We start from the raw sequence: 27,172 nt of genomic DNA, 5'->3' as shown, positions 1-27,172 counted from the left end.
CTTCCATCCCTAAAACAGTAACAGGGTGGAGTAGAAGAACACAAAACACGATAAAGTAGAAATAGCAACAGAGCGAGGGGCCTTGACCACTTTCTGGGGCTTCAGTTTCCTCATCTGTCAAATGAATAGATTCAATAAAATCTTTCTAAAATCCTTTGGGGGTGGGTGTGTGGGTGTTTGTGTGTGTAAACATACACATGAGTTTTAACAGTCTGATCAAAATATGCCTTGTGCCCTGATGAGATTTGAAAATCTAACTATATCTCGGAAGGCCCTTCATAATCTGGCCCCTTCCTACCTTTCAAGTGTTTTTATACCTTACTTCCCTGAACATACTCTATGATCCAGTGACCCTGGCCCCTCCCGTTCCTCAAATACCACACTCCATCAGCCTTTTACAAGCATCTTTACTGGCTGTTCTCCATGGCTTGAATACCCTCCCTCCTCATTTCCACCTCTTGGCTTCCCTGATTTCCTTGAAATCTTCGCTAAAGCCCCACTTTCTACAAGAAGCCTTTCCCAGACCTCCTTAGTCTTAGCGCCTTCCCTCTGAGATTGCCCCCAACTTATCCTGTCTATATCAAGGCTACACATAGTTGTCTGCATGTTGTCTCCATTGTTAGACTTTGAGGCCCTTGAGAGCAGGAACCGCTTTTTTGTCTCTCTTAGTAACCCTAGTGCTTTGCACAGTTCTGGTATATAGTAGGCCCATAATAAATACTCAGTTTGCTCCCTGACTGACTGACTTCTTTTCTTCAAGTAGGGGGCAGAGTATATAGACAGACAGATGGACTTATCAGAGTCTTCTTGGTATTCTGCATGGCTTGATCCATGCTTGAAAAATTTCTGAGTGAAGGACATAGCCAGTAAATGGAGAAGAGAGATAAGACAGGGTAAGGTGTAGGAGTCATGGTACATCTGAAAGTGACTGGAATGCCATAGCCTAGGCTCACTGGATTACATAAAAAATGAACTTTGGTTGTGCTAACTCAATTCTGAATCAAATGCTTGATAAGGAAGCATACAGGGAGGAGAGGTGAGTCAAGGGAACCCTTTAAAGAAGGTGTTTACATCTGATATACAAGTCTCCTCTCCACCTCATTCCTAGTCCCACCCCCTACTTAAGAGTCCATATTATCAATTTTCCCCCTAAAAGCAAAAAATGAGCAAGATTAGGTCATCAAATCAATCAGTTTGAAGTTGTTTTTTTTTTGGGGGGGGGGGTAAGATGGGCAGAGTCAAAGGTCCACAATATCTAAGTTTTCAACTCCCTCTCTACAACTTACAAATCTAAGCGCCATTTAGCAACCAGAAATAGACTGTAAGCACTTACAAGTGCCAGGCACTGTGCTATGTGGAAATATGGAAATAAAAAGGCAAATGTAAAAACTCCCTGTCTTCAAGGACCTTACTTTCTAATGGGGAAAACAACATTACTATACCCATGTACACATATTAAACATACACAAAATAAAATAAATACAAGATATTTTTGGGAAAGAGTACATTAGGTGTCTAGGCCCTAGGGGATCAAGAAAGGTTTTGCAAAGAAATATATAGTGGCCATTCACTATTTTTTGATTCATAAAGCAAAAAACAGAAGAGAAACAAATCTGGTCATTGGTTGACAATGACATGGATAACACTAAGTAAAAAGAGAGGAATGCCTTTATAACTGAGAGTGAGAAAATAGACTGAACTGTATATAGCATGTGTTATATTAGATTTTTACTGTTGAGAAATATCATGGTGTAATTTCAGGGATATCAAATTCATGGCCTGAGGCCTGCAAAACTCCCCAGTGTGGCCTCAACCAGAATAAAAAGTAATTGGTAAATGTTTAACAAAATTCAAATACAATGCAAAATAGATAATGTTAACTGTGGCTTTCTACGTCAATATGCTGCTGGCAGGGATCCCTTTCTTTCTGAGTGTGACACCACTAGAATAAGAGGACTTAGGTTCAAATCCCAGTTATGCCATTAGCTAGCTGTGTGACCATAATCAAGTTACTTAATCTCTGAGCCCCATTCCTCATCTACAAAATGGGGATACCTGTAGTATGTAATCTAACAGAGTTATGAGCAATGTGCCACATCATGTGCTATCATTATGACATTTCAGAGAATGTGATTTGACCAGCAATAAATTAGAATCCATAGAATAAAAGACCCTACTAAATTATTCCTGGGGAGCTAGGTGGCACAGAGGATAGAGTGTGCCTGGCATGGAGTCAGGAAGGCTCATCTTCCTTAGTTCAAACTCAGCCTCAGACACTTACTAGGTGCATGACCCTGGGCAAGCCACTTAACCCCGTCTGCCTCTGTTTCCTCACCTGTAAAATGACCTGGGGAAGGAAATGGCAAACCACTCCAGTATTTGCCAAGAAAATACCAAATGCGGTCACCGAAGAGTAGGACACCACTGAACAACACCACCCTATTAATTAGTACATCAATGTCTTAACACCTTAAAGTAGGTGAATTTTTTCAATAATGCTGATATTCACATCAGAATCTGACTTCTCTGCTTTGGAAATAGTGGCACTTATCCGAAACTTCTTCCAGTAGGACCTTAAGTTCAATCTGAAGAAACTTTACTCACAAGAAAAGATAAAATGACAAAGTGCCACCTACACATTCACTCAAGTGAGAACACAGGCTCCCAAATAAGCCAAAAGTCTACACCTCCTCTCCTCCTCCCATGTGGTAGCTATGGCACTTTAGGCATCTGGGAACCAAACCCTTGGGAATTGTCACCATCTCTTAATTTCCTCTTTTGTGTCTCTGGGGCTGGAAGGAGAGAGGGAGGAAAGGAATAAGGGGGAGAACACTGTAGTTCATAAAATCACCCCAGTCTTCACTAATGCCTTACTCTGAATCCTGTGAATATAATCCAATTTAGGAACCTCCTAGACTACTGGGCAGATGACCCCACAGGGTGCTTTTGTGTTTGGAAGATCTCATTAGTCATCACGTTTGACACTATTTAGGGCTGTAAAGGTTTATCCAATACAATCTTCTCATCTCACTGATGAGGAAACTGAGGTCCAACATTAATTAGGGTTGTCCAAGGTCGCTCAGATTCAAACCCAGGTGTTCCAGTCGTAAATCCCAAGACTTTACACCACGCTGCCTCTCTAGACTCTTATCCATTTTGATCACCTTGGCCTTATTTTACTGAACGACAGAAAATGATATAAGTTAAAGAGCAAAAATCCTCAAGGAGTAGAAAATCAGACCAGCCTTTGACCTCTCCATCCTATTCCCTAGGACTTGACCCCACCCTACACTCCGAAGCCTACGTTCGCATACATGGGACTACAAAGCCCGTGATTCAAAGTGCGCCCAGACCCGAGGCCGCCGGGCTCCAACCGCCGCAAAGTCACCTGGGACTTGTAGTTCACCCCCCCCCCCAGCCCCGAGGTGGGCCGATACCTGGAAGTGGTACAAGAAGGCGTCAGGCCAGAGTAAGAAGTAGCTTGCGTTAATGAGGCCGAGTTTGCCGACGAAGGGCACTACGATGGCGCCGGCGAACCAGTACCGCGTGATGACCGGGATGCTCCTAAACCAGTCCCCGAGATCCGACATCTTAGCAGCTCCGGCTCGCGGAGACCAGCAGCGTCACAGACTCCCCGCCCCCCCCGCCCGCCCCCGCGATATGCGGCCGGTCCCGGCTCCGGCTCCGGCTCCTGCTCCGCGAGGATGTGGAGGCGCAAGCCGCTGCAGGCGGCGGAGACAGGCACAGGAGGCGGAGACCAGCGGGTGCAGCCCCCAAGACGTGGCGGGGCCGAATTCGGAGGTAGAGAGCGGCGGGCGGGCTGTTCCGGAAAGGAAACTTCCCGTTCCAACTCCCGGAGCAACGGGACCGGAAGTCCAACCTCTTAAAGGGGAAGCGCAACCTTAAGGTTTGGAAGGGCCACTGGAGGTGGGGCGGAGAGGGAGAAGGGGCCGGGAACAGAGGTTGTCCGGAGCAACAAGGGCAGACGTGTCAGCCAATGGCAGGGTCGCATTCTCCCCAACCCCCACCCCACCCCCGCCGCCCTCCCCCTCTTCCCAGGGTCCTAGATGGACTGATTTGTAAAAGGGTTAACCTGGCCTAGAGTTGGTTATGGAGATGTGATGTGGTGGGGAAAGATCCGGATTGAGACTTCAGAGATCCTTGCAGTACTGCCCAGAGAAAAACACTCATTCTGTGCCTCAGTTTCTTAGTCTGTAAAAAGGAGAAATTGGATTAAATTGTCTCTAGTCCTACTAAGTGGTGTAGTGAATAAAATGTTCTTGAAGTCGGGGAAACCTGAGTTCAGATGCTTCGCCAGACACCTGCAAGATGTGTGACCCCAGGCAAGTCACTTAACCTCTCTCAATCTCGGTTTGCTTATCTGTAAATGATGATGTAATAACACCTCCCAGTGTCCTCAGTGAGGATCAAATGAGATTATGCATACACACACATATATAATTATATCTATAACATATTTATATATTATATCTATAACATTTATATTGTATCTATAACTTATATTTACACACATATGTAACTCTATATAGTCATAGGGCAGCTAGGTAGCACAGTGAATAGAGGTCTGGGCCTGGAGGCAAGAAGACCTTTCAAATCCAGCTTCAGACACTAGCTGTGTGACCCTGGGTAAGTCACTAAACCCTGCTTGCCTCAGTGTCTTCATCTGTAAAATGAGCTGGAGGAGGAAATGACAAACTGCTCCAGTATCTTTGCTAAGAAAATACCAAATACCAAATGAAAAGTGGACTGAACAACAATATATGTTGATATAAATATATAGATATTTATATATAGTTATATAGATAAAGCTTGTTGCAAACATCATATATATATATATATAACTATGTAACTTATATGTAAATACATAGTTGTAAGTAACTTTAAAGCTAGTTGTAAACATATATAATTAATAACTATGTAGCTCTCTATATAGAACTAGTTACAAACATAAAACTATATAACATCTTTGCGTATGAATATATAGTTATAAGTAACTATATATAAAGCTAGTTGTAAATATCTAACTATATTTATATGTAACTATCTCTTTGTATAAAGCTAGTTGCAAACATATATGATTTGCCTATATATATATATATATATATATAAAAATACATAGTTACAAATAACTACATATGAAGCTAGTTAGTTATAAACCTGTATTTTGATATATGTATATGTAACAATGTGTAGCTCCATATATAAAGCTAGTTGCAAACATTAAAAGCATCATATAAATGCAAGCAATTACTATCTACTGCTTCTCTAAATCATATAAAATATAGGATCTCAGGAATGATTCCCCCATCCATTCACTTGACAGCCACTGGTCAGGAAGAAAAATCAGAGATAAAAGAGAAGGGAAAGAAAAGATTACATGTAGAGAAAAGAAAGGAGTTTCATGAGTAAAATGGGATGGATTCTGGTGAACTACAAAAGCATTTCCTCCTTCCATAAAGTCATAACTTTTTGTGAATTTCTCCTGTTCACCCCACCGGATTATACATTCCTTGAGGTCTAGGATCACAGGCACTTGTCCCCTGCATTAACAGAATAATGGATCTTAGCTTTAAAGCTCTATAGAACTTTAGAGACCAACTAGCCAACACCCTCATTTTACAGATGAGGAAATTGAGGCCCAAGGAGGTTAAGTGACTTGCCCAAAGTCACCCAGGCATTAAGACTCAGAGGTTGTGTTGGTAAACAAAATGGGCTCTTAGCACTCAGTTCAACCAAGTGCCCTTGAAGAGTTTGGCCTTTGTTTCCTTGATTAGATTTGGGAGTCCTTGATGACCTCTTTGCCTCAGAGGAGGGCCTAGTTTACACATGAGTTTGAGTGACATGTTTGGGACATCAGAGGCTTTTAGACCACGTGGGTTTAAGTCCCCTCTTTGTGACGATTCTAGGTCACATGGGTAAGTAGCATGTGTGACTCACCCTTGAGCCTGAAAAAGATATAAAACCAGGGGCTGGCTTTCTCTTTTTCGGAGCTCTTACCCACAGCAGCGATGGCACGTGTGACTCTGGGCCAGCCCTTGTTATGAGCTCCCGGGCTGAACCTAGATGTTGGTAACTATGAATTGTATTTGGTCTGTCTGTCGATGTTTGTAATTTGTTTGTATTTGCTCCAAAGTTCAGAGTGCTGGCTTTTCCCCCTGAACTAAGTGAATGGTATTTGTATGCTGAATTAAAGTAAGCTTGTCAACCCCTTAACGTTGCTTTCCTTAGTAAAGCAGATCAAAAGAACCTGGGTTTTTGCAGCGTGCTGGTAGCGTGCTTGTTGTTGGGCTTGTGTTGGTCTTTCACCCCCACAACAGCTGCTAGCCAGATTGTTGAAACAGAGGTGCAATTTGAACCCAGATCCTCTGAATCCAGAGTATTCAATAAATAACTGTTGAATAAGTATCTTTAAAAACAAGACAAAATCTCACCTCCCTCTAGTGCTGTCCATTAGGATTAGATGATGCCTTCATAATCCTCTCCCGCCCCTGTTTCTATGAAAACCAACCTGATTGTCTCCCTGTAATCATGAACAGCTGCCACTGTATCTTTATTGTTAGCTATCCAAAAAAGGAAATTCACCAGTCTTTTCCTATAGCTTGTTCTGGAATTTAACAGTGCTTTTGGGAGGCGGGGAGACAGGGAAGGCCGGGCAATTGGAGTTAAGTGACTTGCTCAAGGTCACACAGCTAGTAAGTGTGTCCGGTGTCTGAGGGCACATTTGAACTAAGATCCTCCTGACTCCAGGACGGGTGCTCTACTCACTGCAACACCTAGCTGCCCCAGCCCTTTCTTATAAGGAAATTCTTTTTATATCATTGTCATAGTCAGAAGTATTTATTAAGGTGCTACCTGCTATCATTAAGTTATGTGATGGTAAAGTACAATTAAAAAGCTGAAAGGAGAACAAATAGTGATAACCTTCAATGACAAAAGAGACAATTTCTACTGGATGGTGGAGTAATGCCTAAGACTTTCTTGCTTCTAATGGAGCTATTTTCTGTGATCCCTTTGATAAGCAGTTTGAAGGAGGTGGATCAGGGGAGTATTTGATCAAATTAAAGTTTTTTAAACAACTAGATAATGAAGTATAAAGGAGTTACCTAAATAACCTCAGGCAGTTAGGTGGCACAGTGGATAGAGTGCTGAGTCTGGAATCAGGAAGATTCTTCTTGAGTTCAAATCCAGCCTTAGACATTTACTAGCTGTGTGACTCTGTGCCTCACTATTATGGTCTAGGTTTAAAACTACAACTCCCACAGATGCTGTGTGTACTTGTGGAAAGGAGTTGACCTCCTCCTCTCAGCCCCATCTTTGGTTTCAATTCTTACCTAGCCCTTTTCATTGAATGGGTGCGGCCTCAGACAAACTGAGTCCCGGGAAAGACCTTAATTTAGAAAGGCCAAGGTCACCCACTGTATCCTGAGCCATCACCAAGTCATCTATACCTTTGTCTGGACTCTGGATGACTCTGGAGGAGAGAGCAAAGTTGATGACTTTGCACAGACTTAACTCCAGCTCACCCCCAAGTCAAGATATCATGCTTGTGGTGTCATTGGTCCTCTTTGAGAATGAAGGACAAACAACAACAGCTGGGTGACTGTGGGGAAGTCACTTAACCCAGGTAGCTTCTGTTTCCTCATCTGTAAAATGAGCTGGAGGAGGAAATGGCAAACCACTCCAGTATCTCTATCAAGAAAACCCCAAATGGGGACACGAAGAGTAGGACCCTACTGAACAACAACAAAATAATTTGGTAACAGCTGAAAATCAGCTACAGACTGATCTTTATGATATAAAGACTGGTAGTCTTTAAAAAGTAATCCTGTGAGTTGTGGAGTCAGTAAGTTCTAAGTAAGAAGTTTAGTCATCACTTTTTCCCTGGAATCTCTTCGGAGGGATGGGATTCTCTCTCCAGGAGAAGGATTCTCTGTTCTCACCACTGGTGATGGCTTCCTTTTGCAGAAGCAAATGGCTGTAGAAGACATGTGCTTGCATGCCCCCAAGAGGATATTGCTTCCTGATCCCCAGCTTCCTCTATGACAAGAAGTTTTGAAGAAATAAAGCCTGACACCTGGAGCTGAAATCCTGCCACTAGGACACATTACACCTCACAGCTCTCTCCAAGCAGATTCCAGGAAGGAATCTGGTTCTTTCTGAAAGAGCCTAGTAGTCCTGTAGGCGTGGATTTCAGCTTATCCACAAGTTGAAGGCATTGAAAACTATAGTTAACTAGCAGGACAAGGGGCCCAGGCAAGATATTTAGAAATTGCAGAGAAGCTTGGGAACACCTCAGGAGGATAGCAGGGGCTTCGAAGCACGGAGAATTTGAGTTACCGCTTCATATATCCCTCCCTGTGTGTGTCCGTGCCTTGCATGGTCCCCTGTTTGACTTCTATTTATGTCCCTTCTCTCCACTGATCTTGAGTGTATTTGATTGTCACTGTTTTCCCCATCACCTTCTGTCTTCCCTCCCCATTCTACCTACTCACCCCCACAAAGAAATAAAAGCCCTCCTTTGTGACAGATAAGCATAGTAAATCCAAATAAATCCACATGTTGCCGACATCTGAAAAGCATATATCTTATTCTTTGTCTCTAATCCGTTACCTCTGTCAAGAGCATGATTCATCATCATTATTCTGGAGTTGTAGATGATCGTCCCATTGACTTGCTCTTTACAAGAACAATTATGGTCTAGTTGAAAGAGTAATCTCTAAGACCAAAGAACTGGGGTTCAAATCCAGCCTTTGCCACATAATGTTTGTGTGACCCTAGGCAAGTAACAACTTCTCTATAACTCTGTTTTCTCATCTGTAAAATGAAAAATTTACATTTATGTAACCCAACTATGAGCAATTAGCATCTCTCTAGTTAAGTCTCTATTTCTGTAAAGAGTGTTTTGTAATTATATTAACATAACTCATTTGTCTTGGTAGGGAACTGTCAAATAATTTATACATTCTGTAATTATTTCAAATAGAATTTATTTATATCCTCCTGTAGGGTTTTATCCATAATATACAGAGAGGTTAATGATCTTTGTGGGTTCATTTTATATTCTACTATTTTTTTCTGAAGTTGTAAATTACCTCAGTTAATTTTTACTTTGATTCTAGGTTTCACTAAGTAAACCATCATATCTTCTACAAAAACTAATGTTGTTCATTCCCCTTTTTCGTCTCATTCCTATAGCTACGATTTCTAGAATTATATCAAATAATAGTAGTGACAATGTTGCTTTACCCCCAATTTTAATGGAAAGTCCTCTAGCATTTTTCCATTATAAATAATGCTAACTCTTGGTTTTAGATAGATATTGTAATATACTAAAGTTCATTTATTCTTATGCTTTCTAGTGATTTTAACACAAAAAGTTGTCGTATTTTGTCAAAAAGATGTCGATATAATGATGAGATTTTAATTGTTTTGTTATTATGGCTACAATATTCATAGTTTTCCTATTACTAACTCAACTCTGCTTTCCTAGTATGAATATAGCCTGGTCATAGTGTTGCTGAGCCTCCTTTGCTTATATTTTGTTCAATGTTTTTACATTGATATTTATTAAAGATATAGGGCTACAGTTTCTTTTCTGACATCTCTCTCTAGTTTGGTGATCAAGACTATATTTGTCGTATAGAAGTTATGAGATAAATATGGTTTGGTAGGATGCCTTCTTTTCCTCTTTTTACAAACAATTTACACAAAATTGAAGTTAATCATTCTTTTAATTTTTGACAGAGTTGTAAATCTTTCTGGTCCTGGGTTTTTTTTTCCCTTTGGGAATTCTTTCATGGCTTTTTCAATTTATTTTTCTGAGATTGGGTTATTAAATTCTCTATTTTTTTGTTTTATTATTCTGGCTATTTTATATTTTTGTAAATATTCATCTATTTCATTTAAGTTATCAGTTATGTTGTCATGTAATTGGATAAAATGGTTTCTAACGATTTCTTTTATTTTCTCTTTACCTGTTACAAATTCTCCTTTTTCATTTTTTTGTTATGGCTATTTGGTTTTACTCTTCTTTTATTGGTCAAATTAACTAATGGTTTGTCAGTTGGTGTTTTGATTTTTGGTTGTTTGGGGTTTTTTTTGAAGAAATTACTTCTAATTTTATTTATCAATTTAGCAGTGATTTTGATTTCAGTTTTATCTCTTCTTTAATTTTCTGAATTTCTATTTTGAAGTTTATTTGGGATTTTTTAAATTTGCTGTTCTTCAAGGTTTTTAGGTATGTTCACAATTCACTGATATGGAGGTTCTTGTTTTTGTTGGTGAAAATGTTTAAAAATAGAATTTTTCCCCTCAGGACTACTTTGATTACATCCCAGGAGTTTTGATATTTTGTCTCATTGTTGGCATTTTCTTTGATGAGATTTCTATGATTTCTGTGATTTTTTTTCTTTAAGCCTCCAACTCTTTAGCATTAAATTATTTTTTCACCATCAAAGCTTAAACTCTTCAAAGGCCCTTCACTGATTATAATTTTTATTAAATTATGGCTAGTAAAGAAAGTCTTTAATTTTTTTGCATTTCTGCATTTATCAAGTTGTTTTACTGTAGCACATGGTTAAATTTTGTAATGGTTCAATGTACAATTGAGAAACAAATATGAACTTTCAGTTGCCACTCAATAACTGGCAAAAGTCTATTATATTTTCTAAAGTTTTATTCAGGTCCTTAATTTCTTTGTTGTTTATCCTTTAGTTAGATTATCTAGGTCTGAAAGGGTCACATTGAGGCACCTCACTATTATAATTTTGCTATCTATTTCTTTCTGTAATTTAATTTTTTTCCATCAGATATTTAAGTAACATGTCATTTTGGTACATATATTGAGAGACAGAGAGAGAGGGAGATTATTGCATTTTCTATGGTACCTTTTAACACAATGTATTTTTCCTGCTTGACCCTTTTAACCATGTATTATTGCCTTGCCACTCCAGCTTTTTTATAATTTGCTTGAGGCATAATAAATTCTTCCCTAGCCTCTTATTTTAGCTGTTTGAATCTCTGTATTTCAAGTGTGTTTCTTATAAACATCAAATAGTTGGATTCTACTTTTATAATTCATTCTGCTTCTGTTCTCTGCGTACTGGATGAGTTAATTATATTCATGGTAATGATAGATAATTCCATTTTTCCCTCCATCATATCCTCATACCTTTCCCTCTCTTTGCCCCACTCCACTATTTACAATAAAGGAGTGAAAGAAACAAAATATGATTAACACTAGCAAATTGTAGGGGCAGTTAGGTGGCACAGTAGATAGAGTGTTGGACCTGGAGTCAGGGAAACTCATCTTCCTAAGTTCACATCTGGCCTTGGACACTTACTAGTCACTTAACCTGTTTGCCTCAGTTTCCTCCTCCATAAAATGAGCTAGAGAAGGGAAGGGCAAACCACTCTAGTATCTTTGCCAAGAAAACCCCAAAAGGGGTCACATAGAGTTGGAAATGACTGAAAATGACTAAACAACAACAAAAGCAAATTATAATTGAAGTGGGCTGATACAACTCCTCTTTTCTTTGCCAAGTCTAGATTCCAAATACTGATCCTTAGATTTTCTTTCTCTCCTTGTGATTCCCTGCTTTAGATCCACCCTCTAAAGTTAAAATTTGTTTTACTTGTGCTTATTCCTTCTCCAATTCTACAATCTCCCTGTCCTCACCTATTTCCATGTTGAATTTAATATACATTCACATCAAAGTATTTGTGTTTATGTGTTTAGCTCTTCTTTTTTCCCAGTTCAGTTAAGAATGATTCATGAGATATCCTCTCCTGCACCCCCAGTTTGCAAAAGTATCAAACTCGTGGGCTTTGTGCCACAAACTTCAGACACAGCTCCAGAGTGGCCAAAAATCAAATTAAAATGTATTTATACAGTGTTTAACAAAATAAATAAAAATATAGTACAACATAGATCTGGTTTTCTAAGTCAACATACAGCAGAGGGGATCTGTTCTTATTTGATTTTGATATCACTACTGTAGAGCATTCCAATTATTAGAAATAAATTCCTTAACCTTCATTCTTTCTTCCCTAGTGTATTCCACTTTATTTCCCTTTTCTTTCCTCTCTTAAAATAAAAAAAAATATAAAACTAAGCTAATCCCAGGTCATATGTTTATCTTTCTTTACTCCCTCAGTGACCTAATAAGCCATTTTGATTCTGAAGGGACATTTGTCTCTTCTCCCAAATCAGAATGTAAACATTTCATCATCATTTAGCCTCCTGTCATCACTCAAATGCATTTACCTTTCTAGGTTTGTTTGGTTTGGTTTTTGGTTTTGGTTTTTTTGAGGGATTTTTTGTCTCCTGCTTTTGCATTCAAAGATTCTACCCCGGTGGTAGCTCTTGTATTAATATAAAGATTGCTTGAAAGTGCTCTATTCTGTTAAAGATTTACTTTTTTTTTTATCCCTATAGGTTGTACTCAGATTTGCAATGCAGTATTCTTGATTGTAGGCCTTAAAAAAACAACAACCTTTTGGTGTATCATGTTCCAAGATTTTTTTCTCCTTAATAAGTAGTTGCAACTTAGTCGTGTATAATCCTAACTATGGTTCCCTGGTACTTGAATTCTTTCTTTCTGGCTGCTTATAATTTTTTTTCTTTGACCCAGATACTCTGGCTTTAGCTAAGATATTTCTATATGATTTCAATTTGGAGTTTCTTTCAGGAGTTAACCCATGGATTCTTTGTATTTTTTGCTTTGTCCTCTGGTTCTAGAGAGGCAGTGTGGCATAATGGATAGAGATTCAACCTCAGAGTAAGGAAGATCTTGTTTAAGGCCTGCCTCTGACACATACGGCCTGTGTAACCCTAAGCATGCCTTAACTTCTCAGTGTTCTAAGCAATTCTCTGAGACTATAATTTCAAAGAAGTTACTGATCAGAAATAGTGAAAGGAATTTCTTTAAAAGGGATCCATTCTATTTTTCAGGTTGTCCTTGTATCTATAGAACCACAGGACTAGCCATATCCCTCTGGTTCTAAAAGATTTGGGCAGTTTTCTTTTATGATTTCTTAAAGTAAGGTATACATAGTAATAGCAATATTGTAACAATTAGCAACTGTGAGAGTCTTAACTACTCCAATCAACACCATGATCCAAGACAATTCCAAAAGACTCATGATGAAAAAATTTTTTCTACCTCCAGAGAGAGGACTGAAGAACTCTGAGTGCAAATTGAAGCATACTTTTTTCACTTACTTTATTTTACTTCCTTTTTTTTTTTTGGCAATATGACTAATATAGAAATATGCCTTGCATACTTCACATGCAGAACTGATATCATATTGCTTGCCTTCTCAGTGGGTAGAGGGACTGGAGGGAGGAAGAGAATTTGGAACTCAAAATTTTAAAAAATGAATGTTAAAGCATAATCTTTTTTTTAAAAAAGATGTTTGTGTGTGTGTGTCTATGTGTGTGTTGTCTTGGTTTTCAGGGAGATTGATGATTCTTAAATTATTTCTCTTGTTTTGCAGGTTGGTTGTTTTTTTTTAATAGTAGATAGCTTATAGTTTCTTCTATTTTTTCTAACTTTTTATTTTATGCTAATACTTATTTTCCCATGCAGTTATTGAGTTCTAATTGATCCATTCTATTTTTCAGGTAGTCTACTACTTCAGTAGGGTTTTCCACCTTCTTTTCTAAACTATTTATTCCTTTTCAATTTTTTTTTTCTCCAAAGCTCTTTTGTCAATCTAATTTCATTTTTTTATCTCTTATTTTTAATAACTTCCATATATGCTTAGAGCCCTTGGGGCAAAGCCATTCAATTCTCTGAGGCTCTACTTGAACTCATTGTGAATTACTCTCTTTTTCTGGGTTTGCCTCTTGAGCTTCACTCAACCAACAGAATTTCTTCAAATTGTGTTTGGTATTTTCTTCTATTGACTCATTTCTTTGGCCTCCTATTCTCAATTATATTTGGCCCAGACTGTTGCCTCCTGCACTATGAGATAAAGTGGTAAGGCTTTGCTTGGTGCTATCCCCTATGTAGTCTGGATGATACTTTCTCTGCCATGTTGGACACTGTGACTAGGACACCTCCTTTACTCCCTCTTGCACGAATCTCCGGTTGCTGGTTCAGTGTCCTAGTGGCCTCCGCCCAGTCTTGGTTTCCTTCTCATTGTATAGGACCTTACCAGAAATTGGCTCTATCCCTTGCTATGGTCCTGATAGGCCCCAAACAGATGTTTTTGATTGCATTAGTACCAGACTTCCTGCAAGATCCCAGGTATTTCACCAGTCCTGTTCCTAGTTGACTCTGGGACAGGCTGTTTGTGTACTTTACTCCCTCATTGCTGTGTTTCCCTATCTCTTTCTGTGACTCTGGAGGGGGCTGCCTGGGCACTACAGCTTCCACCTCCCTTAACTTTTCTCTATTAGATCAGTAGTCATTTGTGTTCTTTAATCACCTTTTTTTTTCCTGTAATAATCAAGTACAAATTTTTTTTTCCATGTCTTTGGTATCTTTCTGTCTCAGATGTGCCATGTGAATCAATCCTCCAGAGTTCTCATTACTATTTTGCCTCCAGCACCTATCCTCTCTGTGTATACTGGGCCTAATCCAACTCCATCTCCTGTCTTTTTTTCCCTCTTTATTTCTACTTCCTAGTATATGCAATACTTACAATGTCAGAGTTCAAGCGTAGTGACTCCATTGTCTGTGATGACAAAACACACACACACACACACACACACACACACACACACACCCCAAAATCTTTGCAAACTGTTTCCTTTTTTCTTGCAGTCCTTGCATTTTTAGCCTTAAGGGCCTTTAGGATGACTTTGCTTGAGTTTCTCACCAAGCTTTGTTTAAACTGGTTTTACTCCTCCCTGATTCTGTTTTATGAGGTAGTACTAATCAGAACCTTCCTTAATTCTCCTCCATATGATTTTACAAACAAGTTTATATTCTAATATTGTATTACCACATCTTTTTACTTGACTAGTAAATCAAGTGTTGACTAAATCACTTTTTATACCGTTTTGATCGCCCCATTAAGACAACTGATTATATTTGCTAAATTTTTGTGTATTCACTGTAGTCTCTTGAGAGCTTTCTTTGGCCTATATCAAATTTTTCATCATCAATAACTTGTTTAAATAAGCAAGGATGTAGTTGGACATCATATCTTTTTCTTTTTGCTCATTGAGCTGAGGGCAGGGGTGGGGAACCTTTGGACTTGAGGCCACATGTGGCCTTCTACATCCTTGGGTGCTGCCTTTTGACTAAGTCCAAGTTTTTATAGAACAAATCCTTTTATTAAAGGAATTTATTTTATAAAATTTGGACTCAGTCAGAGGACCACACTTGAGGACATAGAGGGCCACCTGTGTTCCCCACCCCTGCTTCAGAAAACTGAAACAGGAATATTCTTACGTCTGTAATGAGTCATTTCCTCTTCTGTTAAAATGTAATCTTTTTTTTTTGTGATGTTTTTCTGTACTCACTAAATAAAGTAGGCATGATATAGGTGTGAAGCTTCTTCTAATCTAGTTTATGGCCTTCCTCATTCCTTATTCCAGACCCATATTGTCCAATATGTTTGTAATTCTTGCTGTCCTCACCTGTTCCTACCTTCCAAGCTTCCCTGGCTTTCTTCAAGTCTAGAAAGTATTAGTGTAATGGCTTGAATTTAACAAAAGGTGGACTTTGAGCCAAATATCCTTTGTTAGCAAGGGCATAAAATCTGGTAACAGAGGGATCTTATTGGCTAGCCTCCATTTATACCAAAAGACCCAGAGTGAGGGCTGACAGTGTCTTTACTTATACCCAAGTGTGTCTTTCTTCTGATTGGCCTAACAGTGCATCATTTGGACCTTCCCTGGCAGACATATGGCAACTCTGATTGGTGGATGTTTTAATGAGAAGAAAGGCTAAGAGTTCTCAGCTCCTTCCTATTACTTCATCCTTTGGGGGGGAGGGGACGGGGTGCAGTTTACAAGTTGCAGAAAAGCAAGGACTTAGGGACTTGGCCCTGAGGAAGGACCTCTTTGGCAGTCCCCTGTTTCCTGGGTATACAAAAGCAAGATCCCTGCCCAGGCAGATGCCTTGGAGGCTGGGAATAATTATATTCCTGAGCCTGTTTGGGAGAGGTCTGTTTTAAGCTAGTCTAAAAGATGGGGGTTCTGACAGAAAAGGGTATATTACAAATTAATATTAAATAATTAAATATCAAATGATAAAACACAATATTAATTTTCCTCATTATCATGTTCTAATGAAATTTGTTTATCTCCTCAACCTCTACAACACATGCTGCTACATAAGTTGCAATTATTGTCATGGTGGCCTTTTTTCCCCAGATATTCAGCATGAACACTGCAATATAAGCTGACCATATGTCCCTGGAAGTAATGTTTCTAGTTACTTTGAGAAATGCAATAAAACCAAATCAGTAGTCTCCCCTTCAAAGTCTGAGGACCATACTTCCATTTAGCTACCACTTCCTTCTGTCTCTGGGTGTCATTCTGTGATGATTAAAAAGTTTCAAGAGATATAGTTTCTGGGTAATTTAATCATTTTATTAATAAGGTCAGCAGGTTATTAATAAAAGGATGCTCATTTGGCCATCTCTCTCAGACCAAAGACCCCGAGTTGTGGTGGGGTCAAAGATTATATGCCCTTTTAAGAAGAAGTGTTCCCAAGGGGAGCCTACTCAATTCTGATTGGTTAATCAAATGAGAGGTGGGCTATCTTGGGGTAATTGACTTAAGTCATTTCAATCTTGGTCAAAGAGACATCAGTTTCCATATCACCTGTCTTGATAATAGGAAGAATCAACATTTTCCTAGGACTTGTTTGAACAAATACAATGAGCAGGAATACACCTATTAGCCCAAACTTAGAATTTCTTTCACTGTCTGATTAGATCTTGGCCTAGGTAAATCTCTAAGAAAAATTTCCCTCACTGGTTGGCTTCTGGATGAGGAAGTAGAAAAGGGGAAAAACCTTGGTCCTAATACAATAATTAGTTATTCGATGTAAGAGAAAAATATTCATTTCTCACATTTCATAATAAAAGTGTCAAGATTGATATGATTCTTGGGAAAGGCTGTAGGACCTTATTCTTTTCCTCTAAGTAGTATGTCGACTCTTTGGTCATTAGACAAGGATGTCACATATAGAACACCAACAACTAAGTTAAAGTTTATAGATGTTCCTGAAACAGTGATTCTTAGCACCCTCTCCCCACTTTTCCTCCACTCTGTCATCATTACTGAAGTAGAAGGAGGTGCACAGGCCCAAGGATTATTTTGTATTGTTAGTGTGGTCACCAGGATGGACATTTCTATTCCTTGGGCTCAATGTGCTGGACTGTTTCAATGGGGCCCAAAGCATAAGGGACATCACAGTCAAGGTGGTGGCAATAGGGTGTTTGGGTGCCTGTGCTTGGACCCCAAGTCCAAAATCACATTTCTCCCTAGCCCCAAAACACTATCTCCGGCAGCTTCTCCCCGGCCCAAGGACACTATGCCTAGCAATTACTCATGAGTAGGTGCCAGCCAAATACTTATCTTTCTCCCTGGGACAGTAATAAGCTGCACCTGTAAGAATTCCACTGGATTATCCATAACAACCCCCCACTTTTGTTCCATACATTCTGGACTCCTCATTATGTATACCTTAGACTTTAGATATATGTATACTCCCTACATCTATCTTGGCAAACAAGACATTGATGGGTGGCAGACTGGACATTCCTCAGTCAGCCCTGACCGCTAGTTGACTTTGTTTCATTGCAGGCCTGCAAACCACACCTCCTTGTGATCCTCCTTGCGCTTTTCCTGGTGAACTCTGGGTAAAACGCCTGCTGCAGTTGATACAAAAAGGATATGTTCCTTTAAGATCTGACCACTCCCTAATCCCACCCTGAATCACCTCATAAGCATATTTGGCACATGTTCTACTATAGATTATCCTATATAAACTTTAACTGTACTCCTTTAAGGTCACAGGTTCCTTAAGAACTTTTGGCGTCAGAAAAGTGTAAAAATAAATCTTTTCCACCTTGACTTAAAGAATGCTTGAGTCCATGAATTCACTCCAGGTGACCCTGTCCAGTACTCTGGTCCTTAAGGGGTCCCTGAACCCCCACTCAAACCAGTTGGCAGTATTTTAATTTTCTGGCCATATGCTCCTTCCTGTATCTTCCTCGAGATGCCTTACTTTTTGGGATAGGCGCACTATCCCAATTTTCCCCCTATTATACACAAGAATAATCAACCAAAACTAATTTCCACATTGTCCATATCCTAAAAAATATTTGATTCGTTCTTCCTTCTGAGTCCTTCACCTCTCTATCAGGAGGTGGGTAGCATATTTCATCAATAATCCTCTTGAAGTTCTGGTTGCATTGATAAAGAGTTCAGCACTATTTTACTATTTTACTAATTTAAAGGGGACAAATATCATCTCACTGACAGGATAGAGGCTCTGGAAACCCTCTTGAACTCTCCTTGAATCTTCCCACTCGATGTGGTATCTGCCTGAGGCTATAATGCTCTCCACTGGCCTTCACTTATAGCTATGGCCAATTCCTCGTTACCCTTAACCTAACCCAGCCTTCCATTGTCTGTTGTCTCCAGATCTCCTTCAGCTACCTTCCCCGGGATCCTCCTGGAGTCTGACCTCTAGTTACCCCAGCCTACGGGCCACTCCCATCAAGATCCTCCCTAGACCCTTCCTCCCATGCCTCAGACTACTTGGCCACTCCTAGATCCTTCCCGTAGTCTTTCCGTATATAAGATTCATCTTGTTTCCATGAAAATGCTCAGATTCAACCTGGCTCCCTAGCATTAGCGATACAAACGTTCAGCTTCCTTAAGAGTCTGGCAGATCTTTAATAAAACTTCTTTTTCTTTGGCTGGAAGAAGGCTTGGGTTGAATTCATTTGGGCAGGACCCGTGTGTCACTATTTTGGGATCCCAGTACCCCTAAACCTCAATATTAATATATTTGAATGTAAGCACAATAGTATTCATTCTTATACACTATAACTATTCCCCAATTTCCGGACACCCCCTCAGTTTACATTGTTTGCCACCTTAAAAAGAGTTATATTCTTGTACATCCTTAGAATTTGTTTTGCTTAGGACTAATCTTTCCTTTAATCTACCTTCCTTCTAATTCCCCTTTTCCCCCTTCTTCCCTTTCTCTCCCCTTTCCCTGTTAAAGAAATATATTTCTGTACTCAATTCTGTGTGTGTGTGTGTGTTCTCTCTTCTTTTGACCAGTTCAGAAGAGATTGAGGTTCAAGTGTCAGGTGCTCCCTCTTACCCCTCCTCACTGTTTGCATACTTGTCTACTTGTATACCCTAGTTATGTAGGAAATTTTCCGCCAACCTTCCTTTCCCTTCCTAATCCTTCCTAACTGATTTAATTGTGGTTCCAGAACTAAAAGGGATGAGAAGAGGAAGTCTAAGCAGCCATTGGGTGAGATTGTAGGAGAGATGCCTTCCCTCTGTTAATTATCTCCTATTTATCCTGTATATAGCTTGTTTGCATATATTTGTTTGTGTGTTGTCTTCCCCATTAGATTGTAAGCTCTTTGAGGTCTGGGATAGTCTTTTGCCTCTTTTTATGTCCCCAGCCCCTTAGCACAGTACCTGGTTCAGAGTAGAAGTGAATTTATTTTACAAACCTCATGAGATTTGGGCATTGCCTCCACTAGGACAGAACTAGTGAAGGGAGGCAAGGTACAAAGGAAATGCATCAATAGATATACCCTTAATGCAAAAGATCCCTGCCCACCTCTATCCCTTCTCACCATTGGCTGGGAGGCGGGCTTACAATCTAGGCACGAAAATACAGAGCCAATCCATACGGACTTTCCTTATTTGGCTACTGATGTGGTGATGATATGGCTAAAGAGAAGGAAGGAGGAAGGAGAGGGGGACTTCCTGGAGCAGAGAACAAACAGCTCACAGGTAGTCCATTATCTTCCTATTTGTTAAAATTCTTGTGCTAGCACCGAGACAGGGGGAAGGGAGGGGCACCTACAGCTTCAGGCCCTGACTTTCCAGAAGTTAGGTATGTTACTACAAGGTTAAATTCCAAGCCTCTCCTACTCCCTCAGACATTCCCCATTTCAGAAATATGAGAAAAGAGTAGCCCCTATATTCTTACCCTGTGAAATCTTCACAAATTATATCCTTCTCACTCAAGATCATGCTCTACAAGAACATATGTCCTGGAGTGCCACTATCCTGGTTGGTCATGGGGTCTCTAAGACCAATATTTCAGGAAAGTTTCAACTATCATGCTACACTTTATTCTCTACTCTGAACCTACTATACTATAGTTCCTTTATGTCATTTTACTCCCTGAATCAAATGATGGGAGAGGCACCTCTTAGGTTTTCTGTCCCATACAATCTCTTCCTGCTTCTTAGCAAGGACTTTAGTAAGGCTGAGAAGGAGCTAAGTAGACAACAGGGAGTAAAATGACATAAAGGAACTTTGAGTAACAGCAAGTGGAATTTTTTAGTATAAGAGAATGCAGTAAAATGAAATTCTCTTGAAGATTCCATACTATACCCACCAAAGGTTGGTAAGCACATTTGGCAATTCCCCTGAATCTCTTATAAATCACTAAGGTTCCCATTATACTCCACAAGTTTGGTAACTATGAACTGTATATATATTTGAATAAATCAGTTGTATGTAAACCAGCCTCTTCGCATACTTGTACCACCATAAATCTAACATGCCTGTTAGAAATACACTTGACACTGAAATTCAGGTATCAAGGGCAATTTATTATTATTGAGGAATTCAAAGGAATTGGTAAATGTTCCTGGCCAGGAGTGGACTCCACCCTTCTTTAGGAAGGGGGAGTGGGGAGTACAGGAGTGAGACCAACTTTATTCTGTTAGACTGACATAGATTGATGTGTCATCAGCTCAGTGCCTCCCTTCAGAGAACATATTGGTCCTTCTGGGTTACAATCTTCCCTATATGCCCCCAACATGAAACTCCTTGGTATGTTTCCCTTCCCTCATCATACATCCCATGTTCAAAAACAGCAGAAAACTCCTCCCTATGGGTGTGTAAGGTAATATTCAATTAGCCCATTAAGCATGCATGGTAGCCATTTGACCTAGCTTTCTCTTCAACTTTGACCATTATCTGGCTGGTTTAAACCAGTCTTCCTAACATCCTGGATAACATCCTGAATCTGTAGTTTCTGCAAAACCACAAACTTTATTCCCATTGGCTAGGGACCTTCATGCTGGTTAATTTTTACTCCTTTGTTCAAGCTGACAATTAATTATTCTGTGGAACTCAACTCTGCTGTGGAAACCTAACTTTCCCTAACTTTTACCCATCTCTCACATGCCCCGACTCTGGAACTCCTAGTTACCTCTAGATACAGTATTAAGTATTTTGAGTAATACTAACTACATGTAAATATGATTTGAACCCCCATTCCAGTATATGAGTCACATGTCCTACAATATCACAAATGAAATAGCAAAGTATTTAATTAATACCAAACAGGCTAGGCATGGTGGCATATGCCTATAATTCCTGTTCCTGGAGGAACTGAGACTGAGGGAACCCTTTAGGAGTTCTGAGCTAAAGCAGTGGGGCTAAAGACAATGGAGTGTCTGTACTAAGTTCAGCCCCAATATAGTAAACCAGCAGACTGACTAAGGAGAGACAAACCAGTCCAAGTCATAAATGGAGCAGGTCAGAGTTCCAGTGCTGAAACTTCATCTGGATCAGGTCTGTGAGTGGCTGCTACACTTCCATCCTGAGTAAGAAAGACCCAATCTCCCAAAAAGGAAAAAGAATAGGATAATGATAATAACTTAACATTTATATAATAAATTTAATGAATTTGCAAAGCACTCTACATGTATTATCTCATTAGGGTTGGATAGAGCACTGAGCCCGGAGTCAGGAAACCTTAAGTTCAAATCTAACCTTAGTTGTGTGACCCTGAGCAAGTCACTTAACTTCTGTTTGCCTCAATTTCTTCAACTATAAATAGGAATAATCATAGCACCTACCTCCTAGGGCTGTCATAAGGATCGAATGAGATAATTTTTGTAAAGTGCTTTGCAAACCTTAAAGCACTATATAAATTGTAGTTATTATTATTATGTGGAGGTAGATAACAATCCTTCCTGCGTGTGAATGGACAGGCTGAAAAAGATTCATTTCTTCTGTCTCTTTTCAGTTTGGTCTCTTGCTAGCCAATATGGAAATCTGCAAATACCCCTCAAATGAAAGGATTTGCCTAGCCTCTGGCACTGGGCTGCCAACCCTCTCCACATGTAGTCAACTCCCTGATTGTCTTCTTCCACAGTTTCTGAAGTCTGAGAATGGCAAGTGTAAATTGTAATAGCGTCATATTGCTGAGCACCAGGATCTCACAGGCTCAGGCTTCTTTCTCCAGTTCTCCATTGACATCATGCCTCTTCCCTGGAGCTCTCCTCCTTTTCTTCAAACTAGCAAGAGCCTCCTGATGCAATCCTCAAGTCCAGGCACCAGTGTCATGGTATTCTGATGTCCTCAGGCTTCCCAGAGTAAGCAAGGGCTCCCTTATCTCAGCCATTATTGGCACTAATGTGGGCCAGGAATCCTTTCTTATGGGTAATCTGATGTACTGCTATTCTCTCAGGCTCAATTGAGATATAATTTGAGGGACACATCTAATTCTCCCTTCATTTGCAGAGCAGATATGACTGACAATCCCTGAGTTCAACTGGAATGCCTCAGCCTACACCTCTCCAGCCTCCCCAGGGGAGTGATATTTCAGAATCCAATTGTACCAGTGTGACAATGTCAAAATTACTTTAGATCTATAATAATAAAATAATATCAGAATTTCCATCAAAATCAAGAGAAGGGACTCAGTGCTCTTACTGTGTCCCCAGTGAAGGGAGAGGACAATACCAGGCCTTATGGAGTTTCCAAAAAGCTTAGGAGGGACTATTTTACACAAAGAATTAATTTGCGGAATAGACAAATAGTATTTATGGGAACTGAGAGCATGAATGTTGAAAAGGAAAGCAATTTCACATTTTTCAGGGAAAGTGGGACACTTGGCCTGTTTCTATCATGGAATATTATTTCTGTCTATAAGAATGATGTGCACACAGGGATAGTTTTGGTGGACAAAGCACTCTAAGCTTCAATGACTGTATCGGCCATGTTCATCTGAAACTAATCCCACTAGACTGAATGAGTATTTAGCAACCTCAAAGAAAATTTAGTATCCATTCAAGTATGTCTGTTACATATTTGCCAAATGCAGGCTGATAAAGTTAGTAAAGGACAAGTATGTCTCCTAAACAGTTTAGATAGTATAGCATTAGATGATGATAACCTACCTGCTGGTCTGTGATGTTATGTCCATGATATCTCCTCCTCTCCCACCGAGTGGATGATCCCTTTGATAATTCGTCATTTGTCACCATAGCAATGGGAGGAGAGAGCAGAATTGATATTCGTGATATAAGCAGGGGATGCCAATTTTACCTCCAAAGTGTCTCCCCCACTTGTCACCTTCTCTCCATTCTTATCCAGGATTTTATCACCTATGTGATGAACAAAAAGTTCAAGAGATTTAGTTTCTGGGTAATTAATCATTTTATTAATTATGGCTAGCAAATAATTAAGGATGATCATTTGGCCTTCAATCAGAAACCAAAGACCAATCATGGGGGCCTTTCGATGTTTATATGCCCTTAGAAGAGTAAGTGTTCCTGACAGGTTCCTGACTCTGATTGGTTAATAATTAATGAGAAAATGAATATTATAATGAGAGGTGGACCTATTCTAATGAGGGATTGGGGGACATGACTATGTCATTTACCAACCTTGGGCATTCTAGACAAAAGATCTACCAACTACCCAAGCCTGAGAACACAGTGGGCTAGAATTCACTTAGATTAGATTCTCTTTGTGATAGTGGTGGTTTGTCCTCCTGGAAGAGGACCAAAATGACATCACTAGGCTAGAGTCAAGTTACAGTGTGTAGGACTGTGGCTGATTAGATCAATGCAAACTTGGAATGTTCCATCACAGGTTGGGCACAAATAGTCCATGTTAACATTTGAGGTAAATTCTCTAGATTCGTGCATCTCATGGTTCTTTTGAGCTACTTCAATTCTGCTTTGCTCGTAGAGCACAGCACCTTCTCTCATGTGGGCATACCATACTGGGGGGTCCTGTGCCAGTGTCTCCCATGTCACACAATCAATTCAAAAGTTATTAAGAGAGACCTTGACAGTGTCCTGATATCTCTTCTTCTGACCACCATGCTTGCCCTGTGTGAGTTCTCCATAAAATAGTCTTTTTGGCAAGTGTAAGTTTTGCATTCAAACAATGTGGCCAGCCCATTGGAGCTGTGCTCTCTAAAGTAGAGTTTGAATGCTTTGCAGTTTAGTTCAAGAAAGGACCTCAGTGTCTGGTGTCTTATCCTGCCAGGTCTTCAGAATCTTTCTAAGACAGTTTAAATGGAAGTGATTCACTTTCCTGGAATGGCACTGGTACACTTTCCAGGTTCCACAGGCATTCAACAATGAGGTCAGCACAATGGCTCCATAAACCTTCAGTATGGTAGTCAATCTAATACTTCTTCTCTTCCATACTTTCCTTCGGAGCCTCCCAAACACTGAGCTAGCTCTAGTAATGCATGCTTCAATCTTATACACTACCAAGGTAAGTGAACTTATCCACAGCATTCAAAATTTCTCCATTTGCTGTAACCAATGGTTCCATGTATGGATGGTGTGGTGGAGGCTGATGTTTTACCTGTAATACCTATGTTTTCTTGGTATTAAGTTCCCTTGTAAGGTTTTTCTAGTTGGGTAGAGTAACAATTCCACCTAGATAAGATGGTTTACTTGGGTTAATTTTGGGGTAAGCTCAGTAATGTCCTTCAAAGACTGGCTGTATTAACCTACAAGGGTTTATTTCTGAATTAGGAAATAGAGAAATCAATCTCAATTAATAATTGCTTACTAATATGAGAGAAATAATTGTTTCTCTCACTATCAGTTAGACTAATGTTAAAGCCTCCTAACTTGTCTCCTGAATCCATTCTCTCTCTTCTCTAATAATCTTTCAGGAAGACATCTGACCATGTAGGTCCTCTACTCAAAAACCATCAGTGGTCTTCTCTCTTTCCTCTAGACAGGAATTACTGACCTAGGGTACATGAATTTTGTTTTGTTTTGTTTAATTTTCATAACTGTATTCAAATATAATTGGTTTACTTTGTAATCCTATGTATTTTATTGTATTTACTTAAAAATATTATTGTGACAAGGATTCCATAGGCTTCACCAGACTGTCAGGGGGGTCCAACACACACACACACACACACACACACACACACATACCACAAAGGTTAAGAACAGGATAAATACATTCCCTTGCTGACAATAAAGGCCTCCCAAAAATTTGACTTCAATCTACCTTTGCTTCTTTATTTCACAGTATTACTCTTCATAAACTCCATAATCTTGCCAAAAATAGACTACATGCTAGCTATTCCCTGAACTTGACATTCAAGCCCATCCCTCCTACCCAAAATGCATTTAGTCTTGTTCTCTGTCTTTCATAAGTTGTGTCTTCTTTTAAAGCGCAGCTCAGGGTTTCCTCCTTCTCTTATGACCCTTACCTAATTCCCCTATCTGAAAATGTTGTCTCTCCCCTTAAATTTTCCTATAGTGCTTTTTCTGGATCTTTCCTTTGCACCTATCACATTCTACCTTTTTATCACACTTCTCTGTGTACCTATCACACCTATCACCTGGCCCATTAAAACGTACCTTAAGTTCTTTGAGAGCATAACTGTACCTTTCATCTTCCCATCTTCAGTGCTAGCTAGCACTTAGTAGTCACTGAATACATCTTTGATGACTTGAATTAAAGTTCAAGTTTTCCAGCTCAAGAGGCAATTTGGTACAGTGGAGAGGCCTCTGGACTTAGATCCAAGAGACCTAGATCCAAGTTCTACCTCAGTCCTAGTGTGTGAACTTCTGGTAGTCACTTAGCTATGCAGCTAGGTGATGTAGTGGATAGAACATTGAACCTGGACTCAGGGAGACCCAAGTTCAAATCTGACTTCAGACACTTACTAGCTTAACCTCTGTTTGCCTCAGTTTCCTCATCTGGGGGATAATAATAGCACCTACCTTCTAGGTAGGTTAAGAAGATCAAAAGAGATCATGATTATAAAGTACTTAGCACAGTGCCTAGCATGTGTAGATACTATATAAATATTGGCTTTTATCATTATTATTATTATTTGTTGTTGTTGTTTAGTCGTTTTTCAGTCCTGTCTGAGTCTTCCTGACCCCGTTTGGGGTTTTCTTGGTAAAGATACTGGAGTGGTTTGCCATTTCCTTTTCCAGTTTATTTTACAGATGATGAAACTGAGGCAAATAGAGTTAAGTGACTTGCCCAGGATCACACAGCTAGTAAGTATCTGAGGCTGGGAACTCAGGGAGGGGAGTCTTCCTGACTGCAGGCCCAACACGCTATGCACTAGGCACTGTGCCCCATCATTATTACTTGGCCTCTCTGTGCCTTAGTTTCTTCATCTGCAAATGGTGGGATTGGATTCAGTGGCCTTCAAGGTCTTCTCTAGCTCTAAATCTGTACCTATGAAATAGCTTTTCAGACTTGAGCAGAAGAACCAAGGAGATGAAAGCATCAGAGAGAACAGTCTAACCATTAGAAGTTCTTTAAGAACCCCAAATTCAGGGAATCATCAGATACTAGTTGAATGGGGCCAATATATTGATTAGAGGCAATCAACAGGGTTTGAGGCCATAGCTCTACTGGGGGGAAAAGGTACGGTCCAAAAAGAACAACGTAGGCAATGATTATAACATTGTAACTGAAAAGATTATTATGAGAAAACACCATAAGTAATTGGGAAGAAAAAAAAAACAGTAATGTTACAAAAGAACAGATAATGAAATATGCCTTCCACCTCTCAGAAGCGAGGTGGGGAACTCCTAGGAAAGAACATGGTATGTATCACATATAGTCGCTGTAGCAAGTATTTTTTTCTTAAGTTAATAAGTCAACATCTTTGTTACAAGGAGGAGTTTAATGGAGAGTAGGGTGAAGATGATAAAAGAGAATATTTCCAGATGT

General features: G+C 39.7%; 1 protein-coding gene across 1 annotated transcript in view; it reads right to left on the bottom strand.

Annotated features, from left to right (window-relative positions):
* Positions 1-3,920, bottom strand: part of DERL1 (derlin 1) — a 37,804-nt gene extending 33,884 nt beyond the window's left edge. Inside the window, exon 1 of the mRNA XM_036762022.1 lies at positions 3,438-3,920. Within this exon, the coding sequence (XP_036617917.1) occupies positions 3,438-3,590 (153 nt within the window). The 5' untranslated portion in view covers positions 3,591-3,920. The remainder of the gene's footprint in view (positions 1-3,437) is intronic.
* Positions 3,921-27,172: the final 23,252 nt, after the last annotated feature.

The sequence above is a fragment of the Trichosurus vulpecula genome, chromosome 1 (assembly GCF_011100635.1).
Source record: "Trichosurus vulpecula isolate mTriVul1 chromosome 1, mTriVul1.pri, whole genome shotgun sequence".
Taxonomy (NCBI): domain Eukaryota; kingdom Metazoa; phylum Chordata; class Mammalia; order Diprotodontia; family Phalangeridae; genus Trichosurus; species Trichosurus vulpecula.
The sequence above is the reverse complement of the archived record's forward strand: the minus strand, read 5'-3'. Positions and strand labels throughout refer to the sequence as shown.